Here is a 16,214-nt window from a genome sequence, read left to right on the forward strand (position 1 = left end):
CACTGCTAGTGTTCCGTTTCTAGCACTGAGTAGGTGGGGGTGGGGCGAGCTCTGGGAGGGTAGGGAGGGGGCGGCTAGTCTCAGTGCCTAAGGCTCCGTTCTCTGTTCAGCAGTGAGGGCTTAAACCACCATTTTTAGCCTTTTTCCCTCAGTCTTTTCTCCGAGGTTTCTGCCGTGAGTGTTGGGTTCAGCCGTGTTTTATGCTGCCCCCTTAGCCCTGTGGAGCCCTAGCAGAGCCCTAGCAGTCCAAGTTCTTCCCTCTCCCACAGCTGCGGTAGTTCTGGGAAGCAGCGAGCTCGAAGCACTGAGCTAGGTCTGTGTCCTGTGCCCGCGCGGCTCTGTCTCCGCACTTCTCCCTTTCCTCCTCCTCCTCCTGCTTGCGTGAATCTCCCACCTGTAGGTGATTTCGGTAGTGGGCCTCTTCATCTTGCCTGTCTGCTGTGCAGGGAGTCCTTTGTGGAGTTTTTGTTGTTCGATTCATTGCAAATTCCAGGGAAGCTTTACAGAGGCTCACCTCACGCCGCCATTTTCCCGGAAACTCTCTGTTGTGTTTTTGTACTCTATTTCATTTAGTTCTGCTCTGATTTTTGTTATTTCCTTTCTTCTGCTGACCTTGGGTTTCATTTGTTATTTTTCTAGTTCTTTAAGGTGTAACGTCAGGTTATTTATTTGGGATTTTTCTTGTTTCTTGTGAAAGGCCTGTAATTATTTAAATTTCCCTCTTAAAACTGCTTTCACTGCATCCCAAAATTTTCACTAGGATGTATTTTCATTGTCATTTGTTTCTATGTATCTTTTGATCTCTCCTCTAATTTCTTCTTGACCCAGTCATTCTTTAAAAGCATGCTGTTTATTCTCCATGTATTTGTGGTTTTTTCTGCTTTCTTTTTGCCATTGATATCTAATTTCAAAGCCTTGTGATCAGAGAATATGCTTGGCATGATTTCAATCTTCTTAAATTTGCTGAGGTTAGTTTTATGTCCCAATATATGGTATATCCTTGAGAATGTTCCATGTACACTAGAAAAAAAATGTATACTCTGATATTTTAGGATGAAGTGCTCTATAAATTTCAGTTATGTCCATTTCATCTAATGTGTCCTTTAGGGCTGTTATTTCATTATTTATTTTCTGTTTGGATGATCCATCCATAGCTGTCAATGATGTTTTATGTCCCCTAGTATTATAGTGTTTTGGTCAATTTCTCCCTTTTTTTCTGTTAGAATTTGCTTGGTATATTTTGGTGCTCCCTGATTGGGGGCATAAATATTGATGACTATGATATTGATGAATATATTATGTCTTCTCGTTGTGTAGTCCCCTTTACCATTATGAAGTGTCCATCTTTGTTGTTATCTTTTTCACGCTGAAATCTGTTTCAGCTGATGTAATTATGGCTACACCTGATTTTCTCTGGATACCATTTGCTTGGAGTGTCAATTTCCACACTTTCACTTTGAGTCTAGGTTTGTCCTTGTGGCTGAGATATGTCTCCTGGAGATAGCAGATAGTTGGGTTTAGTTTTTTGATCCAATCTGGTACTCTGTGCCTTTTTATTGGTGATTTCAGTCCATTTGCATTTAGCGTGATTAATGATATGTGATGCTTTCCTATCATTCTATCTGTAGCTTTCTGATAAGTTTGTGTCTCCATTGTTTCTTTGCCTTTTTCTTGTTGTCTATTATTTCTGTGTGGTGGTATACTGTGATGTTTCCCTCTGTTTCTTCTTTCCTTACAGTACATATTTGAGTTCTTTTTTTTTTTTTTTGAGTGGTTACCATTAAGTGTATGTAAAAGAAATTTTGATATTTAGAGTATTCCATTTTATTCAGCACGCTTACTTTCTCAATTCCCTAATTCCGGTTTACGCCTTTTCTCTCCCCCTTCTTCTGTTTGGTTTGCTACAAGTTGTCCCTGTTGATGGTGGTCAAATCACCTCCTTTAGTATTTCTTGTAGTGCACGTCGTGTATTAGAAAATTCCCTCAGCTTCTGTATGTCTGGAAAGGTCTTTATTCCTCCTTTGTATCTATAGGATATCTTTGCTGGATGTATTATTCTTGGTTCATAATTTCTCTCTTTCAAAATTTTAAATATTTGGTTCCACTCCCTCCTGGCTTGTAGAGTTTCTGCTGAGAAATCTGATGATAATCTAATGGGCTTTCCTTTGTAGGTTTCATGTTCTTTTCCCTGGCTTCCTTGAGGATTCGTTCTCTGTCGTTGATTTTTGACAGCTTCAATACAATGTGCCTTGGAGAAGGCCTGTTGGGGTTGAGGTAATTAGGTGTTCTATTTGCTTCTTGGATTCGAGGATCCAGTTCTGTCCACTTGTTTGGGAAGTTCTCATCGACAATTTGTTTGAATATACTCTCTGTTCCCTTCTCTCTTTCTTCTCCTTCTGGTATGCCCATTATTTTTATATTGCTCTTTCTGATGGAGTCAGAAAGTTCTTGTAGAGTTCTTTCATTTCTTTTAAGTCTCAAGTCTCTTTCTTCTCTCATCCATGTCATTTCGCAGTTTCTATCTTTGATGTCACTGATTCTTTTCTCCATCTGGTCAACTGTACTTACCAAGCTGGTTATTTCATTCTTAATTTCTTCTATTGAGTTCTTGATCTGCAGAAGTTCTATTTGGTTCTTTATTAAAATTTCAGTGTCTGTGGTAAAATGTTCATGTTGTTCTTTGATTGTGTTTCTGAGTTCATTAAACTGCCTTTCTGTGTTTTCTTGCATCTCGTTGAATTTTTTCAGAACTTCAATCCTGTATTTTCTATCATTTATGTCAAATATTTCCATACCTTTAAGTTCCTTTTCTGGAGACTTTTCACTTCCTTTCTGAGCTGTCTTGTTGTCTTGGTTATTCATAGGAATTAATGATTTATTATTTCTCTTCCTAGGCATCTGCAGTTGTGGGTTCTGCAACAGGTTGAAAGGACAGGTCGTTCTTTTGTTTTTTAGGATGTTTTGGTAGAATGTTTTATTTTCTCTGCTACTGCAGCTGGTTTTTCTCTCTCAGAGTGTAGTGTTATGTTTTATCTGCACTATTCCAGCTTCTCACACAATGGGGGGATTTCCTGGAAGGCGGGCTTCTCCTCTGTTAACAGTTCACCTGGCTCATAGGGTGCCACATCTCTATGGGGAGTCGAAGAGCTTTTGAAGTTCCAAAGCTCTTCCTGCACCAGATTCAGAACCAGTGAGTTTCACCAGTTCCGTTTACTCCTGCAGGGATTCACCCAGATAGGTGGGGACAGGGGCAGGGCCAGTTGTGAGAGGTGGCCCAGAGCAAGTTTGGGAACTACCACCACAGCCAGTCCTTTTTCCACGGCTTCCTCCCCTTTGCTGGAACTAGTTGGGCTGTGAATCTGTGTTTGTGGACTAGAGTTCTCAGAACTAGAAATATTCTGGTCTTTTTATCTGACACTCCTACTTTTCCGCTTCTAGCATTGGGCAGGTGGTGGTGGGGCAAGCTCTGGGAGGGTAGGGAGGGGGCAGCTAGTCTCAGTGCTTTAGGCTTCGGTTCTTTGTGGCAGTGAGGGCTTAAAGCTCCGTTTTCTGCCTTCTTCCCTCAGTCTTTGCTCTGAGGTCTCTGCCATGAGCGTTTGGTTCAGCTGTGTTATATGCTGTCCCCTCAGCTCTGTTGGCCATAAACGGAGCCCTCGCCATCTGAATTCTTCCCTCTCCCACAGCTGCATTAATTCTGGGATGTAGTGAGCCGGGAGCACTGAGCTAGGTGTGCATCCTGTGCCTGGGTGGCTCCGTCTCCGCACTTCTCCCTTCCCTCCTCCCTGGCTCATGCAATTTTTCCACCTTTAGGTGAATTCAGTAGTGAGCATCTTCGTCTTGCCTGTCTACTGTGCAGGGAGTGCTTTGTGGAGTTATAGTTGTTCAATTTGTCATAAATTCTAGGGGAGATTTCCAGAGGCTCATCTTTCACTGCTATTTTGATGACATCACTTGGTGTGTCATTTAAGGCAGTTTCCATGTTGATTTTCTGTCTGGACGATCTGTCCATTGGTGTCAGTGTAGTGTTAAAATCCCCTGTAATGATTGTATTACTGTTGATCTCTGCCTTTATATGGATCAATATTTGGTTTATTTACTTTAGTTCTCCTATGTTATGTGCATAAATGTTTAGTAGGGTGATGTCCTCTTGATGGATTAATCCATTTATTATTAGGCAATGTCATTCTTTGTCTTTTATTATAGTCTTCATTTTAAAGTCATTTTTGTCTGAAATAAGTTTGACTACCCCAGCTTCTCATTTCCATTTGTATGAAATATTTTTTTCCATTCCTTTACTTTCAGTCTGTGCTGTGTCTTTACATCTGAGGTGGGTAGCTTGAAGACAGCATATGCATGGGTCTTGTTATCCATTCATCCTCCCTATGCCATTTGATAGGAGACTTTAATCCATTTACATTTAAAGTGATTATTGATAGGTATAGTTATTGCCATTTTATTAATCATATTTTTGATCTTCATTTGTTTGTTTTTCCTCCTGCTTAAAGGAGTCTTTTTAAACATTTCTTGTAATGCTGGCTTGGTGGTAATGAATTCCTTTAGCTTTTTCTTTTCTGGGAAGCTCTTTCTCTCACCTTCAATTTTAAATGATAGCCTTCCTGGGTAGAGCAGTCTTGGTTGTAGGCCCTTGCTTTTCATCACTTTGAATATTTCCTGCCACTCTCTTCTGGCCTGCAAAATTTCTGTTGAGAAATCAAGTGTTAGTTGTTTTTTTTAAATTAAAGTTTATTGGGGTGATGATGACTAGTAAAGTTATATAGGGTTCTAGTTGTTACCAGAGGGTAAGGAGGGAGGGGGTTGGCAGATGAAGGTAAATTGGATCAAATATATGGTGATGAAGGAGAACTGACTCTGGATGGTGAACACACAATGTGATATATAGATGATGTATTACAGTTGCTAGTTTTATGGGAGCTCCCTTGTAAATAATCGGTTGTGTTTCTCTTACTGCTTTTAGGATTCTCTCTTTGTCTTTAACCTTTGCCATTTTAATTATGATGTGTCTTTGTGTGCAATTTTTTGGGTTCATCCTGTTTGGGACTCTCTGTACTTCCTGGCCTTGTATGTCTATTTCCTTTACCAGGTAAGGGAAGTTTTCAGTCATTATTTCTTCAAATAGGTTTTTAATCCCTTGCTCCCTCACTTCTCCTTCAGGTACTCCAATATGTGAATTTTGTTATGCTTGATGTTGTCCCAGAGGTCCCTTAACCTGTCTTCATTGTTTTTCATTCGTTTTTTTCCCCCTGATGTTCTGATGGGATGTTTTCTGCTACTTTGTCTTCTAAATCATTGATTCTATTTTCTGCTTCATCTAATCTGCTATTGGTTTCTTCTACAGTAGTCATCATTTCAGATATTGTATTCTTTGTTTCTTACTGATTTTTTATGGTTTCCATGTCCTCGTTTATGCTTACTATCTTTTCGTTGAAATTCTAAGTTCCATAAACATTCTTATAGCCAGTGTTTTAACTATGTCTCTAGTAGGTTGGTTGCCTCCATTTCTTTAAATTCTTTTTCCGTAGGTTATTCCCGTACTTTTATTTGGGACACGTTTCTTTGTGTCCTCATTCTGGCAGCCACACTGTGTTTGCTTCTATATGTTAATTTAGTCTCCTATGTCTCTTAGTCTTTGTCGGGTGGCCTTATGTAATAGGTGTCCTATGTGGTCCAGTAGCAGTCTCCCTCATCACCTGTGCATGTATTTCAGGAGTGTTCCTTGTATGTTTTGTGTGTATTCTCTTGTTGTAGTTGACCTTTGGTTGCTTTTGGTGCATAAGTGGGTGGGATTCACTCTCAGGTTGACTAGCTGTGAGTATTGGCTATGCCCACAGCATATGAGCTGCTATGTAGGGGCTGAGCCCTCAGAGAGAGATTTGCTCCAATTTGCTGTGGTGTCTGTTGAGACCACCCTTTGAGTTTGCCACATGTGGAGCTAATCAGATATTTCTCTGGTGTGGTCTGAGGATGGCCTCTGGGTGTGTTGTTTCTGGTGTCTCTTGGGAGAACTCTCTTGCAGGCCAATTTCAGCCTTGACTGTCATTGCCCTGAGGCTACCTGGTAGGAGCTACAAAGCTGTATTCAGTTGGTTGTGTCCTGCACTTGACCTGGAGGTGTGTGTGGATTGCCTCTCTGTGATCTTAGAATGTCCGCCATCAGTATTGGGCCTAGGGCAGCTTAGCAAAAGCCCCAGGGCCCTCCTAAGCCTGTTTCCACCTGCTGGCTTCCCATGCAACTCAGCCGCTAAACAAGTCTCTTTAGGTGCAAGAGCCGGGCTGGTTTATCCAGTGTTGACAGTACCCACTGCGATGCCACCTGAGGTGGGTAGGTCAGGGTCTCAGGGTGTTGAGGAGTGCCTGGTGGTTTTTACAAAGTTAATCCAGATTCAGTTATTGCACCGGTGCTGAGCCTATGAACACCATGCAAGTTGCCCATAGAGTCCCTTGGCCAGCCAACACTTGTCTCAGACCTTCATGTCCCAAGGGCCACCCAAGAAAGTTTGCAGTGCAAGCTGTGGTTGAGTACCAGCCACCCAAAGTTTCCCAGGCTTCTTTGGGCCAACTACTGCTATAAAAGGCTACAGCAGCTTGTAGGGCGGGCCTGGCTACGCAGTAGGCAAGAGTGCACCAGGCAGTGCTGCACTAGCTAAGCAGGGCAGGGTCTCAGAGAGTCACCAAGATGGTGTGTACACAGATTTTACCAGACCAATTTGGTTTCAGATTTTGCCCTTTGGGAGAGGATTCAACACAGGAGAGATGGCAGCCTCCTGTCATATTCATGTGAGGTGGACTCCATACAAGGATAATGGCAGCTGTCCCTCCAGCCCTAAACCTGATACCATACAACTCAGTCTTTCCCTATAAGTCACTGGTGCTTCTTGAGCTGCACCCCTTAGTACTGGAACCCAAGGTTGATTGCTCGCAAGCAAGTGAGTCTGTGTGCATACCCTTTAAGAGGATGTCTGTTTTTCCAGCCACCTCTGTCTTACTGAGACAGACGGATGGAATCCTCATTAATTTTTGTTGCCAAATGTGGGGACTCCTCTTCCCAGCATAGGACCCCTTGGGTGGGAAGCCTTGTGTGGGGCTGGGACCCCTCACTCTTCAGGGGGGAGGTCTGCCACCAAGGTGTCCCTCCCAGTGTTCGACCACTATCTCTGGGTTTGCAGTCAGCTTGTTTCACATCTCAGCCTCTGCTACCAATCTCAACGTGACCTCTTCTTTATACCCATAGTTATAGGGGTTCTGTTCAACTAGTCTTTGGATGATTCAAGGGTTTGATTGTTCTATAATTGAGATGTAATTTTAGTGTGAGATGCAGCTAGCATAGCATTTACCTATTCTGCCATCTTTACCTTCTCCTGACTTCTAGTGTATTCTTGATTTCAGTTATTTCAGTTATTGTATTTTTCATTTCTGACTGGTTCTTTTTTTATGGTGTCTATGTCATTTTTTATGCTTACTATCTCTTTGTTGGTGTTCTTCCTAAGTTCCTTGAGCATCCTTACAGCTAGTGTTTTGAACTCTGTATCTGGTATGTGCTTACTTCCATTTTGCATATTTCCTTGTCTGGAGTTTTGCCCTAGTCTTTTATTTGGGACATGTTTCTTTATTTCCTCATTCTGGCTGCCTTTCTGTGTTTGGCTGTTTGTATTAGGTATATCTGCTACATCTCTGAGTCTTGGATGGGTGGCCTAATTTAGTAGGTGCCCTGTGGGTCCCAGTAGTGTAGTCTTTCTCATCATCTGCACTGGATGCTCAAGGAGTGTCCCTTGTGTGGGTTGTGTATGTCCTTCTGTTGTAGTTGAGCCTTGCATGGTGTTGGCAGGTCAGGGGTGAGACTGATTCTCAGTGTGACTGGCTTTGAGGCGTGGCATGCCCACAGCATATTATCTGCTGTGTGAGAGCTGATACCACAGAGCAGAATTTGCTCCAATGGCTTCTAGTGCCTGCTGAGAGCACCCTTTGGCTAACACTTGTGGGGCTAATTAGGTGTGCTCTGTTGTGGTCTGAAGTTGGCCTCTGCATGTGTTGGTTCTGGGGCCTCTTGTGAGGGGTTCCCCCCTCCAGTCCAAAGTCAGCTGCTGCCTGTTACTGGCCTGGAGCTACTTGGTCAAAGCTATAAAGCTATCTGTGGTTGGTCACTGCCTCTGCTGAAACTGGAGGCATGTGGGAGAGCCCACAAAGTGAATCAGGGATGGCTACCACTAGTATCAAATCTGGGCCTGTTCAGCAAAAGACCCAGGGCACGCCAAGGCTATTTGTCACCCACCTGGGGCCTGAAGATCCCCAAGAGTTGTTCAGGAAAGACACCAGGGCTGGGTCCTTGCTGCCAAAAGGGCCTCCTGTGGTGCTGGAGCAGAGGCCAACTGCTTATTGTTGAAAGAACCTCCTGAGGTGGATGGGCTGTGGCTGGCATCCTTACAACATTGAAAGTGCCTCCGGCAGCTCATGAGTTGGATGGGTTCCAGGGAGTCACAAGGGTGGAGTGATCAGAGTTTACCATGCCAATGAAGACTCAGATTTGGCCATGTGGAGGTAGGGCTCAACATAGGAAAGATGTCACACAACCCTAGGCTGCATGGAAAGACAGCTTAATAGCTGTCTGGGACAATAGAGGCTATCCCTCCAATCCTCTCCATAAAGCCACACAACTCAGTTTCTCCCTGTATGTCTATTGCACTTCCTGAGCCACCGTCCCTCCGTTGGAGACTAGGATGAGTGCTTGGGAGAGAGTGAATCTGTATATGCACTCTTTAAGAGGATGCCTGGATTTCCAGCAGCCTTCTGCCTCACTCAAAGGGTGGATGCCCACTGTTTTTCATAGCCAGATGTTGTGGGGGTTCCTCCTTCTGGCACTGGTGGTCTGGACTGAGGAGCCAGGTTTGGGACTGGGAACACTTGCTCCTCAGGGGGTACCTCCGCAACCAAGATGTCCCTTCTGATTCTCAACTGCCACATATGCGTATGGGGCCAGCCTGTTTCTCATCTCTGACCCTCCTACCAGTCTTGATGTAGCTTCTTTATATTCTTAGTTATAGGACTTCTGTTCAGCTAGTCTTCAGATGGTTCTGCAGATTGATTGTTCTCTAATTTAGTTGTAATTTAATGTGGTCATGGGAGGAGGCAAGTACAGTGTTTACCTGCTCTTGCTATCTTGGATTCTTTCATTTATAACATTTTTTACATTTTCAAAGATATTCTGATCTATATTTAAAGAAAATACTTGGTGATTTTTGGTTTTGATTATTTTGTTTAGTTTGCTTTATAGACATCCAAATAAATAATTAGGTTTGATGATACAACATGTATAGTATGTTTTTAAAGACATTTTTTCAAAAACTTGGCCTTAAAGTGTTTTTATCTTTAAGATTCAGATTTCATTATTTTACCAAAACATACATTGAGCTTCTTCTTTTTTTTTCTCAATAAATGGCTCTAAGTGAATTGTGCCTTGGTAAATATGTACTAGCAGTGTGTGAATGCATTTGGGTGTGGAGTAAGGGATGGTCTGCACAGTGGGAAATAATAAAAAATAATTGCTGAGCAAGGTGCAAAGCAGGTTCACTAAAGTGTACTTTATGTTCTCACTGAATTAATTGATATGCTGGCTAGCTTATGGCATAGAATAATACCATGCTATTATAGATAAAAGTTAAATTTCAATAACATAAAATTTCAGATATTATTTTACTTTCAATCTTTTGTATTTTATGGTAAAGTATTTTATTGAAATACATGTTGGACAAGTGCTTTATCTTTTATAAATATGTGAAGTTGCTAATTTTGGACGAATCAATTCATAGCCAAATACAAGTTATTTAGTTTTGTTCATTTAGTATTGTTATCTTCTGGCTAGTTACCTGATTGTCTTAGTTGCTTGAATGTATTTTCATTATAATTGCTTTTGATAAATTATTTCTAAGGAATGGAATCAAATTGCTAATAATTAGTGCAATTGAAATCATTAGTGCAATAAAGTCAAATCTTTTGCATTGTCTTCATATTTTACTTTCACAGGCAATTTTGATCTGGTCACTGGTGAAATTCCAGAGACCTGTTTATGCTGAAATTCCATACCCAAACTGGGGAGTTGTGCTAGGCTGGTGTATGATTATTTTCTGCATTATTTGGATTCCAATTATGGCTATCATAAAAATAATTCAAGCTAAAGGAAACATCTTTCAAGTAAGCACATTAAATTAATATTATTTGTAATTCATATAAAATATTTATGATCAAATCAATGATACATTTACCCACATGGTTGCAATATGAGATTATGACCATGAGAGCAAATTAATCACTTTTTCCTTTAGGCTACTTTTATACCTTATGCAAACATCTGTTATTATGTGTATAGCATTGTATTATACTACACACATATTTGCATGTCACCCTGTACTAGACTATAAGCTCCTTTAAGGAAGTGTCTTGTCTTGCTTGTTGCTGTAGCTTTGGGCCCTATTAGAACACTTAGCACATAAAAGTTATGATCTGTATGCTTGTAATAAGTTGTTCCTCAAGATGATGCAAAGCAAGTGACCTTTTTACTTTATATCTATAATCTTCACTTTTAAAATCTGATCTGGTTATCATACATGTCCTAATAGTGTGTCTAGACTGGAAAAAGGCTGGTAAATTATCTTGAACACAAATTAGACCGAGTCATCCTTCTATCGTAGAGACTTAGGGGAATGGAGTTGATTATGGTATCTTACTAGAATGTAGGACAATGACAAGGTAGTCTCAGGAATCAGATATTAAATTCCCAAGCCCATTCAAGAATGGATTCAGATCAATGGTTTGACCCTGGAGCTCCCTTTCTTTGGTTCTTGAAATTTCCCAGGTATACAGTGGTTTACAGCCTCACCTAATTGTCACCCTAAGGCCAAGACAATGAAATTTAACATTGTAAAATGAAAATGTAGTTTTATATTTGTTTATTTATAGAATGTAGCACTTGATTTCTAAGACAAGCTTTTGAAAATTGTTATTTTTTTCATTTTAGCGCATTGTAAGCTGCTGCAGACCAGCTTCTAACTGGGGTCCATACTTGGAACGACATCGTGGGGAAAGATATAAAGACATGGTAGACCCTATCAAGGAGACTGACCATGAAATGCCTACTGTCAGTGGCAGTGGAAAACCAGAATGAGGTCTAATTTTTAAAAATATGTGTTTGTGTAATATGATTAGTTTAGAATAGGGGAAAATTTTTATTTATTTGTATGTTAATTGAGTAGGAAAATGTATATATCATGTTCAGAATAGTATAAGAAGCTTTATTCCCCATTTAAGCAGGAATGGAATATCAAAATGTGAATCTACTAATGTTTAGCAATGTGCTTATTAAATTTATTTTTAGATTATCTGTCTGTATGGCACACACACAGCTGTCCCTATTTCACAATAACATTTTTTAACATATTACCATAATATTTTTCTAATATATTGAAGGCATTATTTTGAGCTGGTTATTTAGAAAATAGACATATTTTCTATTATACAAGTTTTTAAATATTACTTGCTTATATTTTCTTGGTACACAGTCTTTCTTTTCCATAAAGCTGGGGAAACTAAATCACATGTTTAAAAGGAAGTGTTAAAATTGAAAGTTAATTAGAAATGTCATAAATATATGGGGAAAATGGACTATGTATATAATATGAAGACTGTTCTTTGGTACTTTTGATCCAGTATGTCTAAGAACTTCATGTAGTATGGCTCACCTTTTCTATGTGAACTTAGTAGTTATGTTCTTTATTTACAAATAGTTAAATTAGACAGAAAAATTAGGATCCTATGGCCAATAAGTGGTAATGTAGAAAGTGGAATCCAGAATCTTTGAGTACTTCTTTCCCTGTATGATGTATTCCTTAGGTTATATTTAGAAGAAAAACATGACCCATCTAATTTCGACTGTGTTTCACAAAATTAAGAGTAGTTCATTATACTCTCTGAAATCTAGGTTTAATTTTAAATAGAACATAGAACAAAATACTAAAAGGAAATGGCATCAATCAAATCTAAGATCTTATGTTGTAATATATAGTTAGTAGATCAAGTAGAATGATATTGTCTTATGGAATAAGTTACTACTACAGCTGATGTCTTATTTACATACTAATAGGAGATAAACTTGTCAAGAATGAGAGAAGCTAAATTAAAAAGTCCTATGTCCCAGTTTCCTTACAAAAGATAATGAAATTTTATTATATCACTAATTGTTTTATACACTGATTACATAGCTACAATTGGTTTAAGCATCACAGCCTAAGAAGATGAACACTGCCACAACATGTAGGAAACTTTTCAACTATTCTTAAGGTTCTTACCTGGGCTTCAGATAATGTATGGAACTGCAATTATGTGTAATATTTTCCCATGTGCATGCATTTTTCCAGAGGGAGAGGCATAGTTTTGATCAGACTATCAAAGGGATCCATGACTCTATACAGTTTAAAAATCACATATACCACTGCTGGCTTTTGTTCTTGGCAACTAAGCAATAAAAGGAATAATTTTAAGCCTTAATTTCTTACACATTTTAATTTAATTTTCCTTTTCCTTTGGATTGAAAGACTAAGAGAGAAAGTGATTAAGGTATTTCTTTTACTTATACTGGTAATTTGTTTTGGGGGGAAGAGGCATTGGAGATAGATAAATATGTAGGCCTGTATTTGAACAATCTCAGAGAGTTATGTACATATGTATATTAATAAAAGATGAACTCATGTTAGGTATTTTGAGGATAGGTCACACGCTGTTAGTGAACTTGGACAGATTGTTAATTCCTCAGTTACACTGGATTTTATAAAATGTTATATGAAATAGATGGGTGACTAGAGCTTAGAAATACTCCTTTCTGAATTTTAATGCATATTACATCACATTCCATTATAATATGGTGCTTTTTGAGGTGTGGATTTTTCACCAAATAGAAAAATGCATTCAGTTTTCTATAGGTGACTCTTGCAATTCAGGAAAGATTGAGGTACATTTCTAATAAAACACTATCTAATTGGACGTGGGGGTGATGGGAAAGAAATCCATTTCAAGAGCTGACCACAAAGAGCAGAGAAGAGTGTGTGTGTGACTGTTTTCACAAGCGTGTAAAGCACAGATCTTAACAGAGTGCCTGGTGTATTTTAGAGCGCTCAATAATAGCCCTTATTAATTAATTATTATACAGATTCCACAATGGTAAGAAAGAACATTCTGCATAATGGGAAGTGTCCCATCAAATCCTGTTTACTTTAATACAAACTTGGAGACATATACAGTAGTATATTGTAAACCATTGGAGAAAAATGTTTTTCACACTTGAGTGAAATTAAAATCACTGTGTCAACTATATTCTTTTTACTGTAGCTTATTAAAAAAACCTTTTGAACAACTTTTATGTCTCTATTGTGCTTTCATTCCTTCCCTGGTAAAATATATACAGTGGTACCTCGGTTTTCAAATGTAATCCATTACGGAAGACCGTTTGAGTTCTGAAACATTCGAAAACAGCTGACAGCTAGGCCTCGGGATCTTGCACTCAGCAGAAGCCATGTGACATGTTCGACTTCTGAGGCGTGTTCGAAAACTGAAGCATTTACTTCCCGGTTTACTGTAGTAAATGTTGACGAAATGTTCGTCAATGGAGACGAACCGAGGTACTACTGTGTTAGCAACATCTAAACAATCGTTTTAATGTGAGTAAGCAAATTGATGAATATCTGGGATTTTGTATCTGACTTGGAATCCCCTGCCATTTTAAACAATAATTCATTCGGAATAAACACATACAATCAATTTAATCCACTCAAAGTGCCTTTAATGTTCACCTCCAATGTCGGTACATTTTCTAAGCATGCCAGTGGATTTCTGGTTAACTAATGCATCCTTTACACCCTTAATAACTAGGAAATATTCCAATTCAGCCAGCTTGTATTCCACGATGCTGAGGTTTACCAATATTCGCTTCTGCATGGCTATCCAACGTGGGAAATTAATTCTGACATCCTGAGAGAGGCTGTTGACTGTAAGACTTGTGTTAGTATTGCTCTTAGTTGACCCAGTAAAAGAGGAAGGTCTTACTAGTGCAAGAGAAGATGAATTTGATGACATTTCACCAATGTTTCTCTGTAAGGGAAGGAAATTATACATATGTAGTTTACTGTGTTTAGCAATTTGCAAAGACTACAAAATAACAACATGTTTATTAGTCTTCATCACCGAAAGGAACTTACTATCCTCCCCTAAGAAATAGAAAGTAAAAATCTGTTCAATGACTACATTGATTTGGAAATATGTTCTTCCCAAACACAGACTTCGGGAAATATTTATATATGAAAATGGTCTTTTAATGCTAAAATGCCATATCCTCAAACAAATAAAATAAAATGCCATATCCTCGCCTTATATTTCTTGGAAAGTCCAGTAAGTCTGTATTGGGACTCTGACTCTTACCTAAAAGAACTTCACTTGCTGCTTTAAATACCACAAAGAATAGCACATTTTAACTTAAATTATTTGTGAATGCCCCAAAAGTTCTCATAAAGATGGCTGAAAAGGAAAATACAGGGGAGGAAACAGAAACACAGGGGTAGTAGAAGCCAGAGAAGAAAAGAGAGAAGCCTCACATTCTTAAAATGGGAGGTGGTGGTGTGGAGTGGGCATTTTCAACTAGTTTTCAAGCGGGTGTAAAGCTGACCATGTCACTTAGTGGCCTGGAGCATTTTACAACAGACAATAGCTGTCAAATAACTAGTCAAGATGAGAGAATTGTGGGGGTAAAGAAGAAACATTGGGGGCTCTTTCAAGAGAAAAGGTGGAATGAGGGGACCTCCCCTTACCCCTATCTTACCATTTTACTATCTTTCTACTCTCTTAGACACCCCCCTCAACCCATGTAGTCATTTAGCTTCATTTCTTTCCAATCTCTCGTACACACTTTACCTGAAAACGATTTTTCCAAAAGACAACCGTACAGGCGAACAAAACGCCACCCACTAGGAGGAAAAGGATGTTCATGACTCCTCTTTGGCCTCTTCTCTCTTCACGCTTCTGGGGCACTAAGGCACTGGGTGGGCAGGGGGCCGCTAGCCACCCGGAATCGGGAAGTTCCCGGCCACAGTGCTAAGCGTCCTGCACTGCCTGCTGCAACTGGGATGGGCTTCAGTGTCGGTCTTTATATACTAGTAGAGGCCCTGTGACCTCACAATTGAGCACGCACGTAGGGGGCGCTGCATCATAATCTGAGGACGGAAAATCCAGCCAGCAAGAAACCAGGCGGCATTTGGTGAAGAGTTTCAGGTTGTTAGGAGAGCAAGAGAAGATGGGAAAGTTTGCGATTTCCAGGAAGCTGAAATGTGGTAAAGATGAACTCCAAATTGGCTGGTTAAATGCGACATTTTAAAAGTATTTTGCCTCCTTTCTTTTTAAAAAAGATATGTCTTTGCTGCAACCACTCTATTTTTTAAAAAGTTCAAAACAAGATAGAAATGCACTGGAAAAAGGAGTTACCCACAAATTGTAAGACTTTGACAGAAACCTCGTCCATGCTCCCATTCCTATTTTAGGAATCACTCCAACACTATTTGCATTGAGATAATTACGTCCGTCCATGTCACTGTACAGGTTAAAAAAGTAATTTCAGGGACATTTTCCCATTTAATTCTCACAATAATTTTGTGCTATAGGTTTTTGAAAATACTGCGTCTACTTTTGGCAATGCAGAAACAGATTTGGGTGTCAGGAAAATGCATTTGAAGCTAGTAGCAAAAGCAGGACCCAAACCCACAAAATTTGAGTCCTGAGGTAAACTCCCCCATTCTCTCACTCTCATCCCCAGCCCTGAACTCTCTACCTCCACTGGCTGACTGGTGAGAATCAAGTATTTCACATTTTCCACCCAAGTAATTGAACACTATATTAGGAATAGTATTAATGAAAGCTAACAGGCACAGGAAACATTGTACTAGACAAGTTAGGAATGTTTAAGAAATTCAGGTAAATATACAAGATGACACTGAACTAAAAATAATAGCCAAGATAACCTGAAGATGAGTGTCAAATTGCAGCTCACTAACTCTGCATGGGGAATAACTCTCCTCTTCATGCATAGGGAAGAGAGGAATTACATTTATGTACTTTCTATATCAAACTTACTTCCCAATTATGAGTTCAAAGCTTAAAGACTTAATTATT

General features: G+C 39.6%; 2 protein-coding genes across 2 annotated transcripts in view; one reads left to right on the top strand and one right to left on the bottom strand.

Annotated features, from left to right (window-relative positions):
* Positions 1-13,402, top strand: part of SLC6A14 (solute carrier family 6 member 14) — a 56,505-nt gene extending 43,103 nt beyond the window's left edge. The window contains exons 13-14 of the mRNA XM_019715767.3: positions 10,035-10,202; positions 11,026-13,402. Coding sequence (XP_019571326.2) covers positions 10,035-10,202; positions 11,026-11,172 — 315 coding nt within the window. The 3' untranslated portion in view covers positions 11,173-13,402. The remainder of the gene's footprint in view (positions 1-10,034; positions 10,203-11,025) is intronic.
* Positions 13,403-13,838: 436 nt separating this feature from the next.
* On the bottom strand, positions 13,839-15,038 carry CT83 (cancer/testis antigen 83). Its single transcript, XM_019715765.1, has 2 exons — positions 14,964-15,038; positions 13,839-14,147 (listed from the first exon to the last, which is right to left on the bottom strand). Exons 1-2 carry the CDS (start codon positions 15,036-15,038, stop codon positions 13,839-13,841), a joined length of 384 nt encoding a protein of 127 aa, XP_019571324.1.
* Positions 15,039-16,214: the final 1,176 nt, after the last annotated feature.

Source organism: Rhinolophus sinicus, chromosome 18 (genome assembly GCF_057876585.1).
Source record: "Rhinolophus sinicus isolate RSI-liver-muscle chromosome 18, RSI-T2T, whole genome shotgun sequence".
NCBI classification, from domain to species: Eukaryota; Metazoa; Chordata; class Mammalia; order Chiroptera; family Rhinolophidae; genus Rhinolophus; species Rhinolophus sinicus.